Source organism: Malaclemys terrapin, chromosome 23, assembly GCF_027887155.1.
Source record: "Malaclemys terrapin pileata isolate rMalTer1 chromosome 23, rMalTer1.hap1, whole genome shotgun sequence".
NCBI lineage: Eukaryota > Metazoa > Chordata > Testudines > Emydidae > Malaclemys > Malaclemys terrapin.
Genome location: NC_071527.1, coordinates 1,268,435 through 1,282,897, shown reverse-complemented (window position 1 = coordinate 1,282,897; position 14,463 = coordinate 1,268,435). Strand labels below are relative to the sequence as shown.

The 14,463-nt window shown below is 64.7% G+C and overlaps 2 protein-coding genes across 4 annotated transcripts in view; one reads left to right on the top strand and one right to left on the bottom strand.

Moving 5' to 3' along the window:
- Positions 1 to 1,309: 1,309 nt before the first annotated feature.
- On the bottom strand, positions 1,310 to 11,429 carry TMBIM6 (transmembrane BAX inhibitor motif containing 6). The gene is made up of 10 exons (XM_054012654.1): positions 11,340 to 11,429; positions 5,949 to 6,055; positions 5,494 to 5,602; positions 4,950 to 5,070; positions 4,570 to 4,618; positions 4,390 to 4,487; positions 4,228 to 4,307; positions 3,523 to 3,623; positions 2,881 to 2,953; positions 1,310 to 2,515 (listed from the first exon to the last, which is right to left on the bottom strand). The coding sequence occupies exons 2-10, from the start codon at positions 6,002 to 6,004 to the stop codon at positions 2,492 to 2,494; spliced, it is 711 nt and encodes a 236-aa protein (XP_053868629.1). The 5' UTR covers positions 6,005 to 6,055; positions 11,340 to 11,429; the 3' UTR covers positions 1,310 to 2,491.
- A 2,509-nt stretch (positions 11,430 to 13,938) lies between these two features.
- Positions 13,939 to 14,463, top strand: part of FMNL3 (formin like 3) — a 46,354-nt gene continuing 45,829 nt past the window's right edge. For all 3 annotated transcript variants that reach the window (XM_054012882.1, XM_054012880.1, XM_054012881.1), the window contains exon 1: positions 13,939 to 14,153. In XM_054012882.1, coding sequence (XP_053868857.1) covers positions 14,010 to 14,153 — 144 coding nt within the window. In that variant the 5' untranslated portion in view covers positions 13,939 to 14,009. The remainder of the gene's footprint in view (positions 14,154 to 14,463) is intronic.

The window sequence follows — 14,463 nt, the reverse complement described above, 5'->3', positions numbered from 1 at the left end:
ACAGGTGATGAGGTGCAGGCACCGCACGGTATGTACGGGGAGCCTCCCTGCCCCTGGCCAGCCCCTTGGGGCGCAGTGGGGGAAGCCCAGTGCCAGGGTGAGAGAGACCCCAACGCCGTTTCCCTCCCCACTCCGAGTCCTGGTCCTACTGCTCCCTCCCCCTGGCCCCCTCCCCTCCTCTGGGCCTGGCTGGGAGCTGCCCCGAGGGTTAATTACTTGTCTAAGTGCTTTGTTGGGCAAAGGGCTCTTGGGGGTGGGGGGTGTAAAAAGCAAACGCCAGGCTCCGCTTTCACTCTCCCTACCTGTAAACACCCTGAAATGCAGCTGCTTCTGGGGTGGTTGGAGGCACAGCAGCACGGTGTGGGCATGAAGACTAGGAGTCTAAGTCCACCACGACAGGGAATTTTAGGGGAGAACAGGGCCAGAGCCCCCTCCTGGGTGAGGAGGGCCATGGGTTGTAGGTGGTGGCTAGGCCAGGGTGGCTACTCAATGCTGTCTCCCTCGCCGCTCTCACCCCCTGTGCGCCTCCGGGTACCAGTCCTGCTTGCCTGGCAGCTGGAGTCCGCCTGGACCAGCCTAAGAGTGCCCATGCTCCGGCCCACACCCCCGGCCAGCTCCTGCTGCTGCCCCTCAGCTGTATCGGACTCTGCCGGTGCCGGGGGCCAGCCCGGCCCAGTCCCGCGGTGGGTGAGAACGCAGAGCAGGTTTGCTTGCCCAGTGGGAAGGAGAAAGAGACTGACAGACCTCCAGCCAACTGTGTGCCTTGGGATCGTCCCCAGGCCTGACCCGCAGCTGGGACAGGCAGAGGGCTGGCTGTAGAGATCAGCCCCCGAGAACATCGAGATGGGGAGGGATTGGAGCTGGCCCTGGGTTCCCCATCCCTTGTCTCAGCGGGGCACGCAGCGAGTGCAGCCCCCTACTCTTCCTAGCCACGCGATGGCCACGTCCCTGGTTATTCCCGACACTCAACTGCCCCCGTGCAGAGACCCTACGGGAGGAGCTCTCCACAGCACGGGGGCGTTCCTAGGGCCGTCACTTCCGCATCTTTCCCTGCCCAACCTTAAGGCACCTTAGGCTGCCCTAAATATTCCCCTGGCTCCTCAGAATCAGGCTGGCCTTGTGCTCCGGCCACCGTGCTGGGATGTGACGGGTCCAGTTCCCAGCACTGTGCCGCCTCCCCCACCTGGAACGTGCGGCCGACCAGCTCTGTCTTAGACCCTTAGATCTTTGGGGCCCGGGGCGGCCTAGAGCCACTACCACCCAAGGCAAGCGTGTGACGACCCCCAAGAAGGAGCAGACAGCTTGGCTGTAAAGGTTAAAGTTTGAGGATTTTTATTTATTTTTTTTGTACAAAGTAAGACTATGGAGATTTCATATTTCTGAATCAAAACACCTTTGTCTTCACAGTATGAGTTATATAACGCAGCCAGGGCTGTCAACCGATGAAACAGAAAATAATTACACTTGTTACGGTATTAAAACCTGTTAGACGTCTCTTTAAAAGTAGATTATTTCTTACATTGTGATTCTTGGCACTGGTTCTAGAGCGAGCGAGCGCGCGCGACTCCTTTATCCCGAGCAAGCAGAGGGGGAGTTTGGCCTCAGGGGAGAGGAAAAGGGCCCGTCAGCCAAGGAGAAACATGGAGCTTCAGAAAAACATCTGGGGTTCCCAGCTGGGGGATGAATCAGTAGCCTCGTGACAGGGAGAGGGGAGACCGTCCATTGCAGGGCGAGGCACTGGAGGCCAGGGGATGTTACATGAGAGCCCCGCGGACGGGCCGTGTTCCAGACGGAGCCTAGCCGGGGAGCTCCTCGGCCTGCTGCCTGGCTGGTCCCACGTGGGGGAGGTGAGCAATCTCTCTGCTGGGGCAGGGACAGCCGGGGGGGACTCATTATACAAACGGAAGGGGAGCCCCTGGCAGGGCCAGCCAAAGCCCCCCATCCCCCGGAGCTGGAACCAAAGCGGATCCAGACGTTGCTGGGCATGCAGCTCCTGGGAACAGGGGCCCACTGCGGGCTGGAACCAGGGCGAACCCGGCCAGACACTCTGGCCCTGGCTGGGCAGCAGGGCTGCTGCAAGATGGAGGCGTCTGGGCTCTTAGGATCTGGGGGTGGCAGCTCTAGGCAGAGCGCTGTACAGCCAGGCCCCTGGCCCCGCTCTCACTACTGGGGTGAGACGCCTTGGAAGGCCCCAACCCCCGGAAAGATTCAGCCAGTGGAGCTGGGGGGGGGGGGGGGGTGCCTGCACGTGGCTGGCCCAGGCCTCCCCAGGAGCAAGCGGGGGGGCAGGAAGAGGAAACCAAACTCCAGGAGGAGGAGCTGCTAATCAGCTGGCTTCTAATTAAAAAAAAAAGCTCAAACAAGAGAAAACAACCCACAAAATAGGAAAGCGAGTGGCTGCCCGTGGCTGGCAGAGCGCAGCCCCTTTAATGGGTCAGGGGCAGGGGATGAGGGGGATGGGGGCTCCACCCAACCGGCACCTGCCGTCGCTTCACTTCTCCTTCTTCTTCTTGTTCTGCAAGAGGAGAGGACGTGTCAGTGCCCCGGCCCGGCGCTCGGCCCGGCGCTCAGCCCGGCCTGCGGGTGGCCTCCCTTCCAGGCAGGCAAAGCGGCCTTGGCTCCAGGGGAACCCGCCCGCCTGGGGCCCAGCACAAAGGCCCAGCACAAAGGCCCGGACTCCTGTGCCCTCGCCAAGCCCTAGCTCGTCTCCAGGGGGCTCCTGGAGGGATGGGGCCAGACGCTTGGCCCTGCGCAGCAGGCCCGGTGGGTGCTGGCTCCTGCCCACCGCAGAGCCCCTGGCCCATGTGCCTGCTGGGCTGACCTTGGCCAGTGTCCAGGGGCCTCGCCGTAGGGCCCGGCCTGAGCCGGGCAGGGACTCACCTCGTTCATCCCCAGCAGCATCATGAGCTCCCGAAAGATGTTGATGAAATCCAGGAAGAGATCCACACAGTGCCTGGAGGGGCAGAGACAGTCAGGGGGCTCGGCCTGGCACGGGGCTCTGCTGCGCTGCACTGCACCCTCCCCCCACTCACCGGCTGTGATCCCCGCCCCCCCGGCCTGCCCCCCCACTCACCGGCTGTGATCCCCGCCCCCCCACTCTGCCCCCCCACTCACCGGCTGTGATCCCCGCCCCCCGGTCTGCCCCCCCGCTCACCGGCCCCCCCGCTCACCGGCTGTGATCCCCGCCCCCCGGTCTGCCCCCCCGCTCACCGGCTGTAATCCCCGCCCCCCCCCACTCACCGGCTGTGATCCCCGCCCCCCGGTCTGCCCCCCCGCTCACCGGCTGTGATCCCTGCCCCCCCCCACTCACCAGCTGTGATCCCCGCCCCCCCACTCACCAGCTGTGATCCCCGCCCCCCCGCTCTGCCCCCCCACTCACCAGCTGTAATCCCTGCCCCCCGCTCTGCCCCCCACCGGCTGTAATCCCTGCCCCCCCCCACTCACCAGCTGTAATCCCTGCGCCCCCCCCCACTCTGCCCCCCACTCACCAGCTGTAATCCCTGCGCCCCCCCCCCCACTCACCAGATGTAATCCTTGTCCCCGCTCTCCGCCTTCTCAATGATGAGCTGGGTGTCGAAGAGGACGAACCCACACATGACCATCAGCCCGAGGTACAGGTTAGCCTGGTGGGGAGGAGGGAGAGTCAGGGACGAGCCCCTGAGATGCCCCCCCGTGTCTGTTCAGTGCAGTTCCCCCATGAGCAGCAGGGGCTGCCGTTCCTGCCCCCGTTACTCTCCCTCTGCGCCCCACCCACCCCAGCTCAGAGACTTGGGCTATGGGTGAACCTGAGCCCGGCCCCTGCCAGCGCCCGGCCGCCCTGCGTCTGGCTGGGAGGGCCCAGGTCTCGCTTGCCCTGGGGATAAGGCAGACACAGGAGGCAACGTTGCTGCCCCACAGCTGGCACGAGTTACCCAAACCAGCTCCAGCCTTGGGATGGGTGCCAGGCAAAGCAGGCTGGAAACACGACCCAGCAGTGGGAGTAATGAAGGCCTGATCCTGCAAGGGGCCCACCCACCTTTCCCAGGATCGGGCCCTGTCTGCCCAGACAGCAACAGCTGGGCCCAGGCATGGCTCCGGACAGGTTCCGTCACCACGTGGCCCAGGTGGGATCAGGCCTGCCTCCAGGACCCGCTCCAGCTGCCGCTCCCATAGCCTGGCCCCAGTGTTGCTGGCTGCCGTTGCTGACTGGGGGGTGGCAGGACCCCAATGCAGGGGGGCGGGACTCACTGTGAACAGCCAAGTGGACCCCACGAAGACGTTGATCAAGGAGAAGAGCAGCATTAGGAAGAGGCCAGAGAGCAGGAAGCCTGCAAGAGAGACAGAGGCGTGAGCCCCCTGGTTGGCTGGGGGACACTGGGGCGGCGGCAGGGGGGCGGGGGCGGTTCTTACCCCCCAGGTACAGGAAGCTGCGACGCCTGGCGTAGAGGGCGCTCAGTGAGAAGCAGCTGAAGATCACAGCGGTGCCCAGGAAGGCGGTGGGGATGATGCTGCAAGAAAGGAGAAGAGGTGAGAAGAGCCAGGACGGACATGGGCACCCGGCCCGGCCACGCCGCGCCGCACGCTGCCTACCTGGGGTTGATGGCAATGCACATTTCCAGGAGAGGACATAGGTTGGCTCCTGCAAGGACAAGGTGACACACATCAGTGACAGCAGCCCCGCCCCTGCCCCCCATCATCGGCAGCCAGAGGCCACCTCGGGCTCAGAGCTTCTTCCCTCAGGCAGCTGAGAAGGGCCCAGTGCTTAGTACAGGGAACCCCACGGCCGGACGCCTGGGTCCACCGTGTGCCCAGCCCTGGAGGAAGAGGCCCTCCGCCCCAGGGCGAGGGGCAGTTCAGCGACGGACAGGACGGTAAGTGCCGTGGGCTCAGGCTCCCCAGGGGAGGGGCAAGCAAGGGGAGAAGGGCCCCTTTGCCCAGGAGGTTTAGGGGCAGGCACCCCCCACACGTACCGGTCAGGAAGGCAAAGCCAGCCAGAATCCCCAGCCTCTTCTGCTCCGTCTCCCTGCTGTGGGGCGTGGCCATCAGCCAGATCAGCAGTGCCAGGGAGCCCAGGCCCGAGAGCAGGCTGAACTGTTGGACAGACAAACCCCGAGAAGTTGAGCCTGGTGCGGGGGCCGGGGGCCGATGCAGCACCAGCCAGGCCCATCGCGGGGAGCGCGTGGAAAGGGAGGGGGCTGCAGACACGGGACACCCCCATTCTTATCCCAGCCCGGGGCTGCTCTACCCACTGAATGCAATCGGGGGCAGCACCGACACGCCCGCCTGGCTGGGGAGAAGATGGCAGTGCCCTGCCAGCCCCTGCATCAAGTGCTGGGCACTAGACAGGCGTCTGCAGCACTCCCTGGTCAATGGCTGCAGCGAAGGCATTAGGACTGGGCACAGGTACCCACGGTGCCCGTTCGCCAGCACTCAGTCCGGGGAAAGGCGATGCCCCCCGTGAGCCCATCCAGTCCCAGCGCGGGGACCGACGTGGCCACCGAGCATAGCCCTTACCCGGAGCAGATGGGTCACCACATTGATGTAGGCTCCGGTCGCTGCCACAAACATGCAGAGAGCAAAGCTGGCATAGACCCTCTTCAGGTGCTGCTGGGTGGAGGCAGAGCTGTGGGGCAGAAAGGAGAAAGTCAGCGACAACCAGGTCTCAGAGCTGCCGGCCTGGCCCGGCCCACGGCTCCCTACATGGGCGCACTCAACTGACGGCCGAGCCAGAGAGAGAACTGCCACTAGCACCGGATGGAGCAGAAACGCTGAGCTGGTGCCGCAGCGGAGGATCCCGAAGCGCTGCGCCCACGCCCCGGGATGGGGAATCTGAGGCAAAACGGTTACGTGGCAGAGCCGGGACCAGAACCCAGGAATCCCAGCTCCCAGGCCCCAACCACAGACCCCACTCCAGCCCATTCTCTTTACCCACAGGGATCAGGGCCCGGTGGAGCAAACTCCACACTCACATGTGGGAAAACTTGAAGAGCGCGTTGAAGTCAATGTTCCGGTTGAACACGTCCATGGCGCTGGCAGGTGGGTGGGACGCACCCTTCACTTCGGGGAACTGCACCAGCTGGAAGAGACAGGGCAGGGGGCACACGTCAGGTCCTCATGCCCGGCTCCCACAGCTCATTCCAGAGACCTGCCTGGAGATCCCCCCCGCTTGGGGGTCTGAGCATCCCGCTCTGTCCCAGCTGGCAGGGGGCGCCCACCCCATCCGACCCACTGGGAGGAAGTGAAGAAAGAAGGAAAAGAACCGTTCTCGGGAAGGGACTGTGCCCCCGCCCCGAGCTGGCACCGCTGTGCTAAGACTGAGTGCCGGTGGCGTGCCCAGCACGGTCCAGGGGGACCGGACCGTGCCACGTCTGCAGCCATCTGTCATTGCAGACCAGGACCGAGTGAGTGACACGACCTGGAGGGGTCAGGTCCTTTCACCGCCCCAGCCCCACGCCAGCTGGGACGAGATTTCTGACTCACCAGGGAGCTGCCTGGCAAGGGATCTCCTCCCCCAGCCACAGAGAAACACGGCTTCGCTTCGCCCCAGGCTAGCCCTCCTTTTGCCCACCCAGCTCTCTCGGCGTGGCTCCGGAGCTGTGCAGCTGTTGTGCAAACCTCTCTGAAGCTTCTGGCGTCTCATCCCCCCACCCGGGGCTCTGGGCCCAGCGTCTAGATGGTGCAATTATTGCAGGCTGTTGCAGGGCTAGTCACAGGCTCCCAGCGAGCCCGGCTCCCCGCGGATTTCCACTTGGCAGGCGAGAGCGGCTTGTTCAAGGCTTCCATTAGCACCCCTAATGACGTCCCAGGCGGGGCTGGCACCGGCGCTGGGTTCAGCCACCCAGGCAGGGAGCCTCCTTGCCCCCTGGCCCTACCTGGCTCCCTCCCACATTTGCCTGGTGCTGGGGGCTGCCACAAGGGAGTCAAATCCCAGCGAGAGCAGGTCTTTCTGGCAGGCGTTACTGCAGGAGCCCACTGGCTCGTCCCAGCAGGGGTGAAAGAGGGGAGTACCGCGGGACTGGCTTGCAGCACGTTGAACGAGGCGAAAGCCCAGAGTGCCGCGTGGAGCAGGAGCCAGCGTCCCAAGGACACGGAGCTAGGTCTGGCCACCCCTCTCCCAAGAGGGACGCAGAGGATGCCTGATCCCTTTGCTGGGGCTGGTCCCGAGGACTGTCGCTGCCGGCAGGGTCTGGTGCACAGCTGCTCTCCTGCCCGGAAGTTGGCTGGTCCGTGGGACCCTCAGCCCAAGCCACCACCCGTTGTGGTCGCAGGTCACAGTGCAGCCAGAGGGGCACTGCGATGGTCAGGGACTGGAGAACATCGACTGCCTCACTCTGTCGGGGGTTCCCCCTCGGCGTGCCCACATGCAGCTCCACTGGCCGGCCCAGAATGCCCAGGCCAGACAGGCACGGGTGCCAAGCCAGAGGTCCCAATTTGGCAGCGTGTGCATGGAGAAGCAGGAGCTCTGGAGCTGCCCCGGGGGTGGGGTACCCAGCTCTCCTGCCACCAGGGCAAGGGCTGTCCTAGAACCGGGCTGGGGACTTCGGGCCATTTCAAGACATAGTGAAGAAGGAATCATCAGCCTGGAATAGAGCCAGCTCCTGCCATGGGCAAGAGCTACCAGCGCCTGCTTCCGAGAAAGCGGGGTGATCCCCTCAGCCCCCCACTTTCCAGCAGGGTAACCTCACTGAAACCCATCGGCCCTATGTGCATGCATGCAGCCAGAGGAATCGCTTCTCCTGTGGCCTAGAATGCAGCCACCTCTGGGGTGACGCTGAACTCTGACGTCTCGCAGCACCAGGCGCGGCAGGGAAGGAGGAACATGAATGTCCAGAACTCGGCTCCCCAGCGAGAGTTAGGGTAGGACACAGATGCAATGAGTCAGTGCAAGGTTCCAAACGAGGTCAGCACCTGGTGCGTTTGGCAGGCGGGACTCACCCGCCTACTACTCCCGATGGGCATGGGCCGCACTGGCCCGCTCAGCTGGGGGTTTGTCAGCCTGAGCCCCCGACCCCATTGGGGCAGAGGGACCCAGGACTGCAGATCCCCAGAGCCAGCGAGGGCAGCCGGGAGCCCTGCCTTTGGGCCCAGGAACTGGGAAAGTGAAAGAGAAAGAAGAAGAACCAGGAAACTCCCCACCCAGAGCACAGGAACAGCGCGTGAGCCTGGCGTGCCGAGTTCAGCTGCTCCCCCACGCGGAGAGACAGCCCAGCCCCGCGGAGCCCAGCCCCATGGATTGCTACAGCGAGACCCGAATTCACACAGGTGTAACTGGGCTCCAGCTCCAGGCGACGTTCAGAAAGCAGCAGGACACGCTGTCCAATCGCTAGTGGGGACCCCCCAGGGCGAGTCAGTAACCAGCCTGCCCAGGAGGGAGCCGAACCCAGGCTCATCAATAAATAACCAACCCGGCCGCCCCTGCAACCTTTACCCTCCGAGTCCGAGGAGAGCCTAAAGCCCAGCTCGGAGAGCCGCCGGTGCTGCCCCCACGCAGGGGAGGGGGAGGGGGAGAAACACCTGCGCTAGGCAAGTCAGACACCCTCACGCTGGGACGGCAGGAAGAACTGCTGGCACAGCCCCCCCTATGACATCGCAGCCCCCCCTATGACATCACAGCCCCCCCTATGACATCACAGCCCTGCTTGGTCAGACCATTCCCATTCCCCAGGCACTTTATTCTGCCTCCTGCGGGAGCTAGCCTGCCCGAACACGCTAGCCAGGCCCTGCCCGAAATCCTGCAGGGGGCCGGTGAGCCAAGGCCCCATTACTCCCCGGCAGTCACAGCTCTGGTGCTCCACACAGCCACAAAGGGGGCTGGCCCAGGTCTTTTCCTTTTACACAGCCCTCCCCACCTCTCCCTCCTCGGTCACTGCCCGAGTCCTCGCCACGTCCGCCCAACAAATCGCATGGACTCCAGCTCTGCCAGCGTTGGGAGCCCACAGGCTGGGGCGGCGGATTTAGTCTGTGCTGCAACACCGGGCCCGTCACAGGGCATGTCTGGGTCCCGCCCTCGCTGTTCTCCCCCAGCTCAGAGTCTGGAGGTTTCCCAACCCCCAGGAGTCGTGTCTCCTGCCCTACACCCAACCTGTCGGACTCCTCTGCTTCCTTCCCCCCGCTGTTCTCTGAATCGGAGCTGGGGAAAGCGGGTGCAGGGCTAGTTATGAGCCCTAATCGCCAGAAGCCAGCCCACCTAACTGCACCCAGCTGGGGAGCATCAACTTTCCAGGGGCCCAGCTCTGCTATCGGCTCAGTCCCAGCTGCTCCTGAGAGCCCCTTTCAGACAGTCCTGCTTTGGGAGGGGGGCTAAATACCCTTTCAGAGGGGGGAGCTGCTCCCCATTGGTTTGCATCGGCCTTGTTAACTGACCAAACAGGAGCTGGAGTTGAGGTGAACATGAGAGCTCCCAGACTGGGTCAGACCAATGGTCCATCTAGCCTACTTCCCGATCACCAGAGCTTCATGGGGAGAGAACAGAACAGGGCAATCGTGGAGTGAGTATTCCACAGCCGACTTCTAGTCGGCTGCGGTTTAGGGCTGCCCCAGCATGGGGTTGCGTCCCTGACCAGCTTGGCTAATGGCCACTGATGGATCCATCCTCCATGAATTTACGCCATTTCTTTGAACTCAGTTATACTTCTGGCCATTGCAACATCCCCTGGCAATGAGTTCCGCAGGTTAGTTGTGTTTCCTCTTCTTTGTATTAAGCCTGCTGCCTATTAATTTAACTGGGTCCCCCCTGACTTGTGTATTGTGGGAAGGGTAAATAACACTTTCTCCACACCACTGATTTTACAGATCACATGCCCCCCGTGGTCTCTTTTTTAAGCTGAACAGCTCTAATCTTTTTAATCTCCCCTTGAATGGAAGCTGTTCCATACCCTGATCATCTTCGCCGCCCTCCTCTGAGCCTGTTCCAGTGCCAGCAGAGACCGTCTGAGATGGGACGACCAGAACTGGACAGTGTTCAAGGCATGGGTGCCCCATGGATTTATACAGTGGAATAGGATATTTGTCGGGTTTCTTCTCTCTCTTGCCTAGCAGTTGCTAACATACTATTACCCTTTTTACTTGAGCTGCAGTTTATGGAGAATTATCCACAGTGACTCCAAGATCTCGTTTGTGGGTGGTAACAGCTCATTTAGACCCCATCATTGTATATGTATCTATGGGATTATTTTTTCCAATGTGCATTACTTTGCACTTATCAGTGTTGAATTTCATCTGCTATTTTGTTGCCCCGTCACCCACTTTTGTGAGATCCCTCTAACTCCTCACAGTCTACTTTGGACTCGACTATCTTGAATAATTTTAAATTGTTCACAGACTTTGCCACTTCACTGATCACCCCCTTTTCCAGATCGTTAATGAATATGTTGAACAGCACAGGTCCCAGGGCAGATCCTTGGGGGGCTCTGCGGTTCACACCTCTCCAGTGTGAAAACTGACCATTTATTCCTATTGTTCGGGTCTTATCTTTCCAGCAGTTACTGACCCATGAGAGGGCCGTCCCTGGTATCCCATGGCTACTTACATCCCTTAAGAGTCTAGGGGTGAGAGGCCTTCTCAGGGTCCGTCTGAAACTCCAAATACGCTATTTTGACTGGATCACCCTTACCCACATGCTTGTCAGCTCCCTCGAGGAGCCCTAGTAGATTGGTGAGGCGCGATTTCCCTTGACAAAAGCCATGGTCACTCTCCCCCCCCCCGACAAACGGCCTGTCTGACGAAACACTGTTCTTTACCCTGGTTTCTACCCGACGGGCTGGGACGGAAGTTGGGTTCCTGGCCTGCAATGGCCAGGACCCCCTCGAGTCCCCCTGTGAAAACGGAGGCTACAGCAGCCCCCTGCCAGTCACCTGCCCCAGTGGGGTCACACCCCCACCCCCCGCCATGTCCTCTCCCGGCCGGGGGGGGGCAGCTGCTCCTGACCCCTCCAGCGCCCCCGGTCCTTGCCCCACCCCGGCCGGGGGCGAGTCTCCCCCCGCCCCGTGCGAACCCCTCGCTTCGCCCCTGCGCCGCCCGCTCTGTCCGGGGCCCCGCCCCCGCCCGGGCCGTACAGCTTGTAACGCCCGCGGGCGCCGCGTCCCGTGTCGCTGGGCGGGCGGGGGGGGGAGGAGTCGGCGAAGGGGGCGGGGCCAGGACGCCTGGGTTCTCGGGGGGGGGGGGAACAGGCCTCGAGACCGGAAACAGGGCGGGAGGGGGCCGCGCCAAGCCGCCCCCCCCCGTTCCGCAGAGCGCTGGGGGGAGGGGGGACCCGGGCCCGACGGGGGGGGGCGCTGGGTCTGACGGGATGGGGGGGGGCCGGGCCCGATGGGGGGGGCTGGGCCCGATGGGGGTGGAGAGGGGGGCTGGGCCGCTCTCACCTGTCGTCTCCGTCACCGCCGCGCTCTGGCCCGTACGTGTCTCCGGCCTCGATCTCCTGCCACCAGGCCACGCCCCCCGCCTCCGATTGGCTCGCCCAGCGAGGCGTCCCGCCTTCCTCCGCCGTTCATTGGGTGCCCTGGCCCCGCCCGGAACTCGCCGCCTCCCATTGGGTGGCGCTGGGAGGTTCAGTCGCCGCCGCTTCCCATAGGCTGCCGGCCGCGCCCCAGGCGCCGCCATTGGCCCCTCGAGAACCAAAACAGGCGTCATGGGCGCGCGTCCATTAGTGAGGGGCTCCTTCACCGTGACCAATCATCGCCGTCCAATCAGCGGCTGCCCCACCCCCGCTGCCCTATTGGCCAGCGCCGCACGGGTCCCCTAGAGGCCGGAGCGGGCGCTGCAGGCTCCGGGCGGGGAGCCCCCTGGCGGGGGTGGGGCGCGGCGCAGGAGGGGGGAGCAGCGCCCCCCCCCCAGTGTCTCTGGTCCATTGCCGGTTGCTGCCCCCCCCCCAGTGTCTCTGGTCCATTGCCGGTTGCTGCCCCCCCCCCCAGTGTCTCTGGTCCATTGCCGGTTGCTGCCCCCCCCGGCCCGGCTGCCCCCGGTCTGGCACACGGTGCATGGCCCTGCACCCCCTGCCCCCGGCCAGGTGCACATTTCCCACCCGTGTCCCGGGAGCTGTGGGGTATTGGCCGGGCTGGGGGCACAGGGGCCCGACGGGGGGGCACTGGTATGATCCCATTTTACAGCTGCGGGAGCTGAGGCCCAGAGGGGTTCAGGGCCTGGAAAATCCCCCCTGGAAGGACAGGCCCAGGGTCTGTGACACGGATACAGAGCTCCTGAATCCCAGCCCAGTGCTTCCGCGCTGGGTTTACAATGGGTCATGGCGCCGGGCCCCGGCCTGCCCCGCTTGCCCTGCGCCCCGCGACCCCGCTGGCTCCCCCCGCCCACCCCTTGCTCCTCTCGGCCTGCGCGCCGGCCGGGCAAGGGCCCCTCTGCGCTCCCTGGCCCCACCCCTTGCTCCTCTCAGCCCCCTGGCTGGACCCCAGGGCACCTCCGGCTCCGGGCAGTCTCTGCTGCCCACCACCTGTGGGGCCCCACCTGTCTCCCCACCTGAGCCGCCTGGGACTGGTGCAGAAGCCTGGCCAGTCTCAGCCAGGTGTGTGTGTGTGGGGGGGGGAACAGTGCGGGGGGCTTGGCTGGGCCCCTCCAGGCAAGTGCGTCTTGAGGACCCCGGGCAGGGCCTGGCTGATCGCACCACTCCCGAGGGGCTGGGGTGATTCCCGGCCCTGGCCCTGGCCCTGGCTGTGCTGCCGGGCTGGTGAGTGGGGCTGGGAGGCAGGGCTTGGGGGAGTGGGTCTGTGGGGAATCTGGTCTGTGAAGGGACAGGGAAGATGTGTGTGTGTTGGGGCACTAGGGAGCGGGGTTCTGTGGGGGTGCTGGGTAGTTGTGGTGGGGCTGTGGGCAGGGGGGTGCTGTGCATTTGTGGGTGGGTCTGGGGGGCCTTTGGCCATAGGGAGTTGGGGGGTGTTGGGCAGGGGCAGGGCTGTGTGGCGCAGCACTGGCCCACCCCTGAGGGAAAGGGACACGCTGGCAGCACAGGGCCGGGCAGGCCATTGTGCGTCTGGCAACTGCAGGTTTGTAAACAGTGCCCTCGCGCTGGGCGGAGTGGGGCCGCCCCTGCCCTGCCCCCTTGCCTCTGGCTGGCCCCTCGCTCCGGGGACCGACACCCCCCCCCGCGCCATGCTCCATTGCCTCCATGGGGGCCCACAAATATGTTTGCTGCCGGGCCCACAAAAGGTGAATCCGGCCCTGGCCCCTGCCCCTCCCCACGGTGCTCTGCAGCCCCCCCAGGATATGGGGCCCGCCTGGCGCCTGCTCTGTCCGGAGAACTCTGTGCCCGGGTGGGAGTGTCTGTCCCTGCATGCTCCAGCAGGGGGCGGCCTCTCCCTTCCGAGCAGCCCCGGGGAGCGCGGGGGACCTCCCGGGTCTGGCAGCGGCTGGGTGAAAGGGGCCGGACGCCTGGGTTCGCGTCCCAGCTCGGAGGGGCGGGCGGTCTAGCAGTAGTTGGGGGGAGGGGGCGGACTGGGAGTCAGGACTCCTGGCTCTCCCCCGGAGGTGCTGTGTGTGCCTTGGGACAAGCCCCGTTTCCCAGGCTGATGTTTGCTTGTAGCGCGCTTTGAGATCCCTGGCTGGGGGAGGGGGTAGCCCCTCTGGGCACAGCGTGAGATTAAGGGGCCATGGGGCCAGAGTGCCAGCACAGCGAGGGGCCGGGGGGGCGGTGAGGGCAGCACGTCTGGGTAGGTGGTTATAGGAGGCGACACATCTGGGAAGGGGCAGGGCCTAGCGGTGGAGACATTTGTGTTGCGGGTTAGGGGGGCAGCACATCTGGGTTGGGGCACAACTGGGCAATAGGGGGCTCTATAGGGGCACATCTGGGTGCTGGGGGGACAGCTGGGAGGAGGAGGTGGGGCAATAGGGGCTAGCACATCTGGCCAGAGGTGGGGGCAGCACATCTGGGCGATGCGGGGCACATCTGCCCGGGGCGGTGCCGGGCGCTGAGTGGTTGCTGGGGCGCGGGGCGGTGCTGGGGGGCGGTGCCGGGGAGGCAGCCGCGGCAGCCGGACGCGAAGGGCTGAGGCTCCCCCGCCGCCCCCCCGGTGCCTGGGCCGGGGATGGGGAACGTGGAGAGCGCGGACGGGGAGCCGCTGCCCCGGAGCCCGGGCGGAGCCCCCCTGGGGGGGTCCGGGCTGCTGCCCCCGGGGAAGATGCCGATGCCGGAGCCCTGCGAGTTGGAGGAGAGGTTCGCCCTGGTGCTGGTAAGAGCGGGCTCCTGGACCCGCCCCCCCGGACCCCCATTTCTGTCCCCGGATCCCCCAAACCTACCCCAAATCCCCTCCCCCCAGACCGACTGCCCCAAGCCCCTCCCCCGATCCTGGACCCTCCGTCCTCGGAGCCCTCCCCCGTTCTCCTCCCAAATGTCCCTAACTCTTCCCTCCCTTCTCCCCCCCCCCCAGCCGGATCCCAGCGTCCTGCCCCCCCCCGGGTTTCCCCCCCCGTCTCTAGCTCCCACCCCCCTGGACAGCCCCATCCCCCCTTCCGGTCCCTGCGTCCCTATCTAGCCCCCCG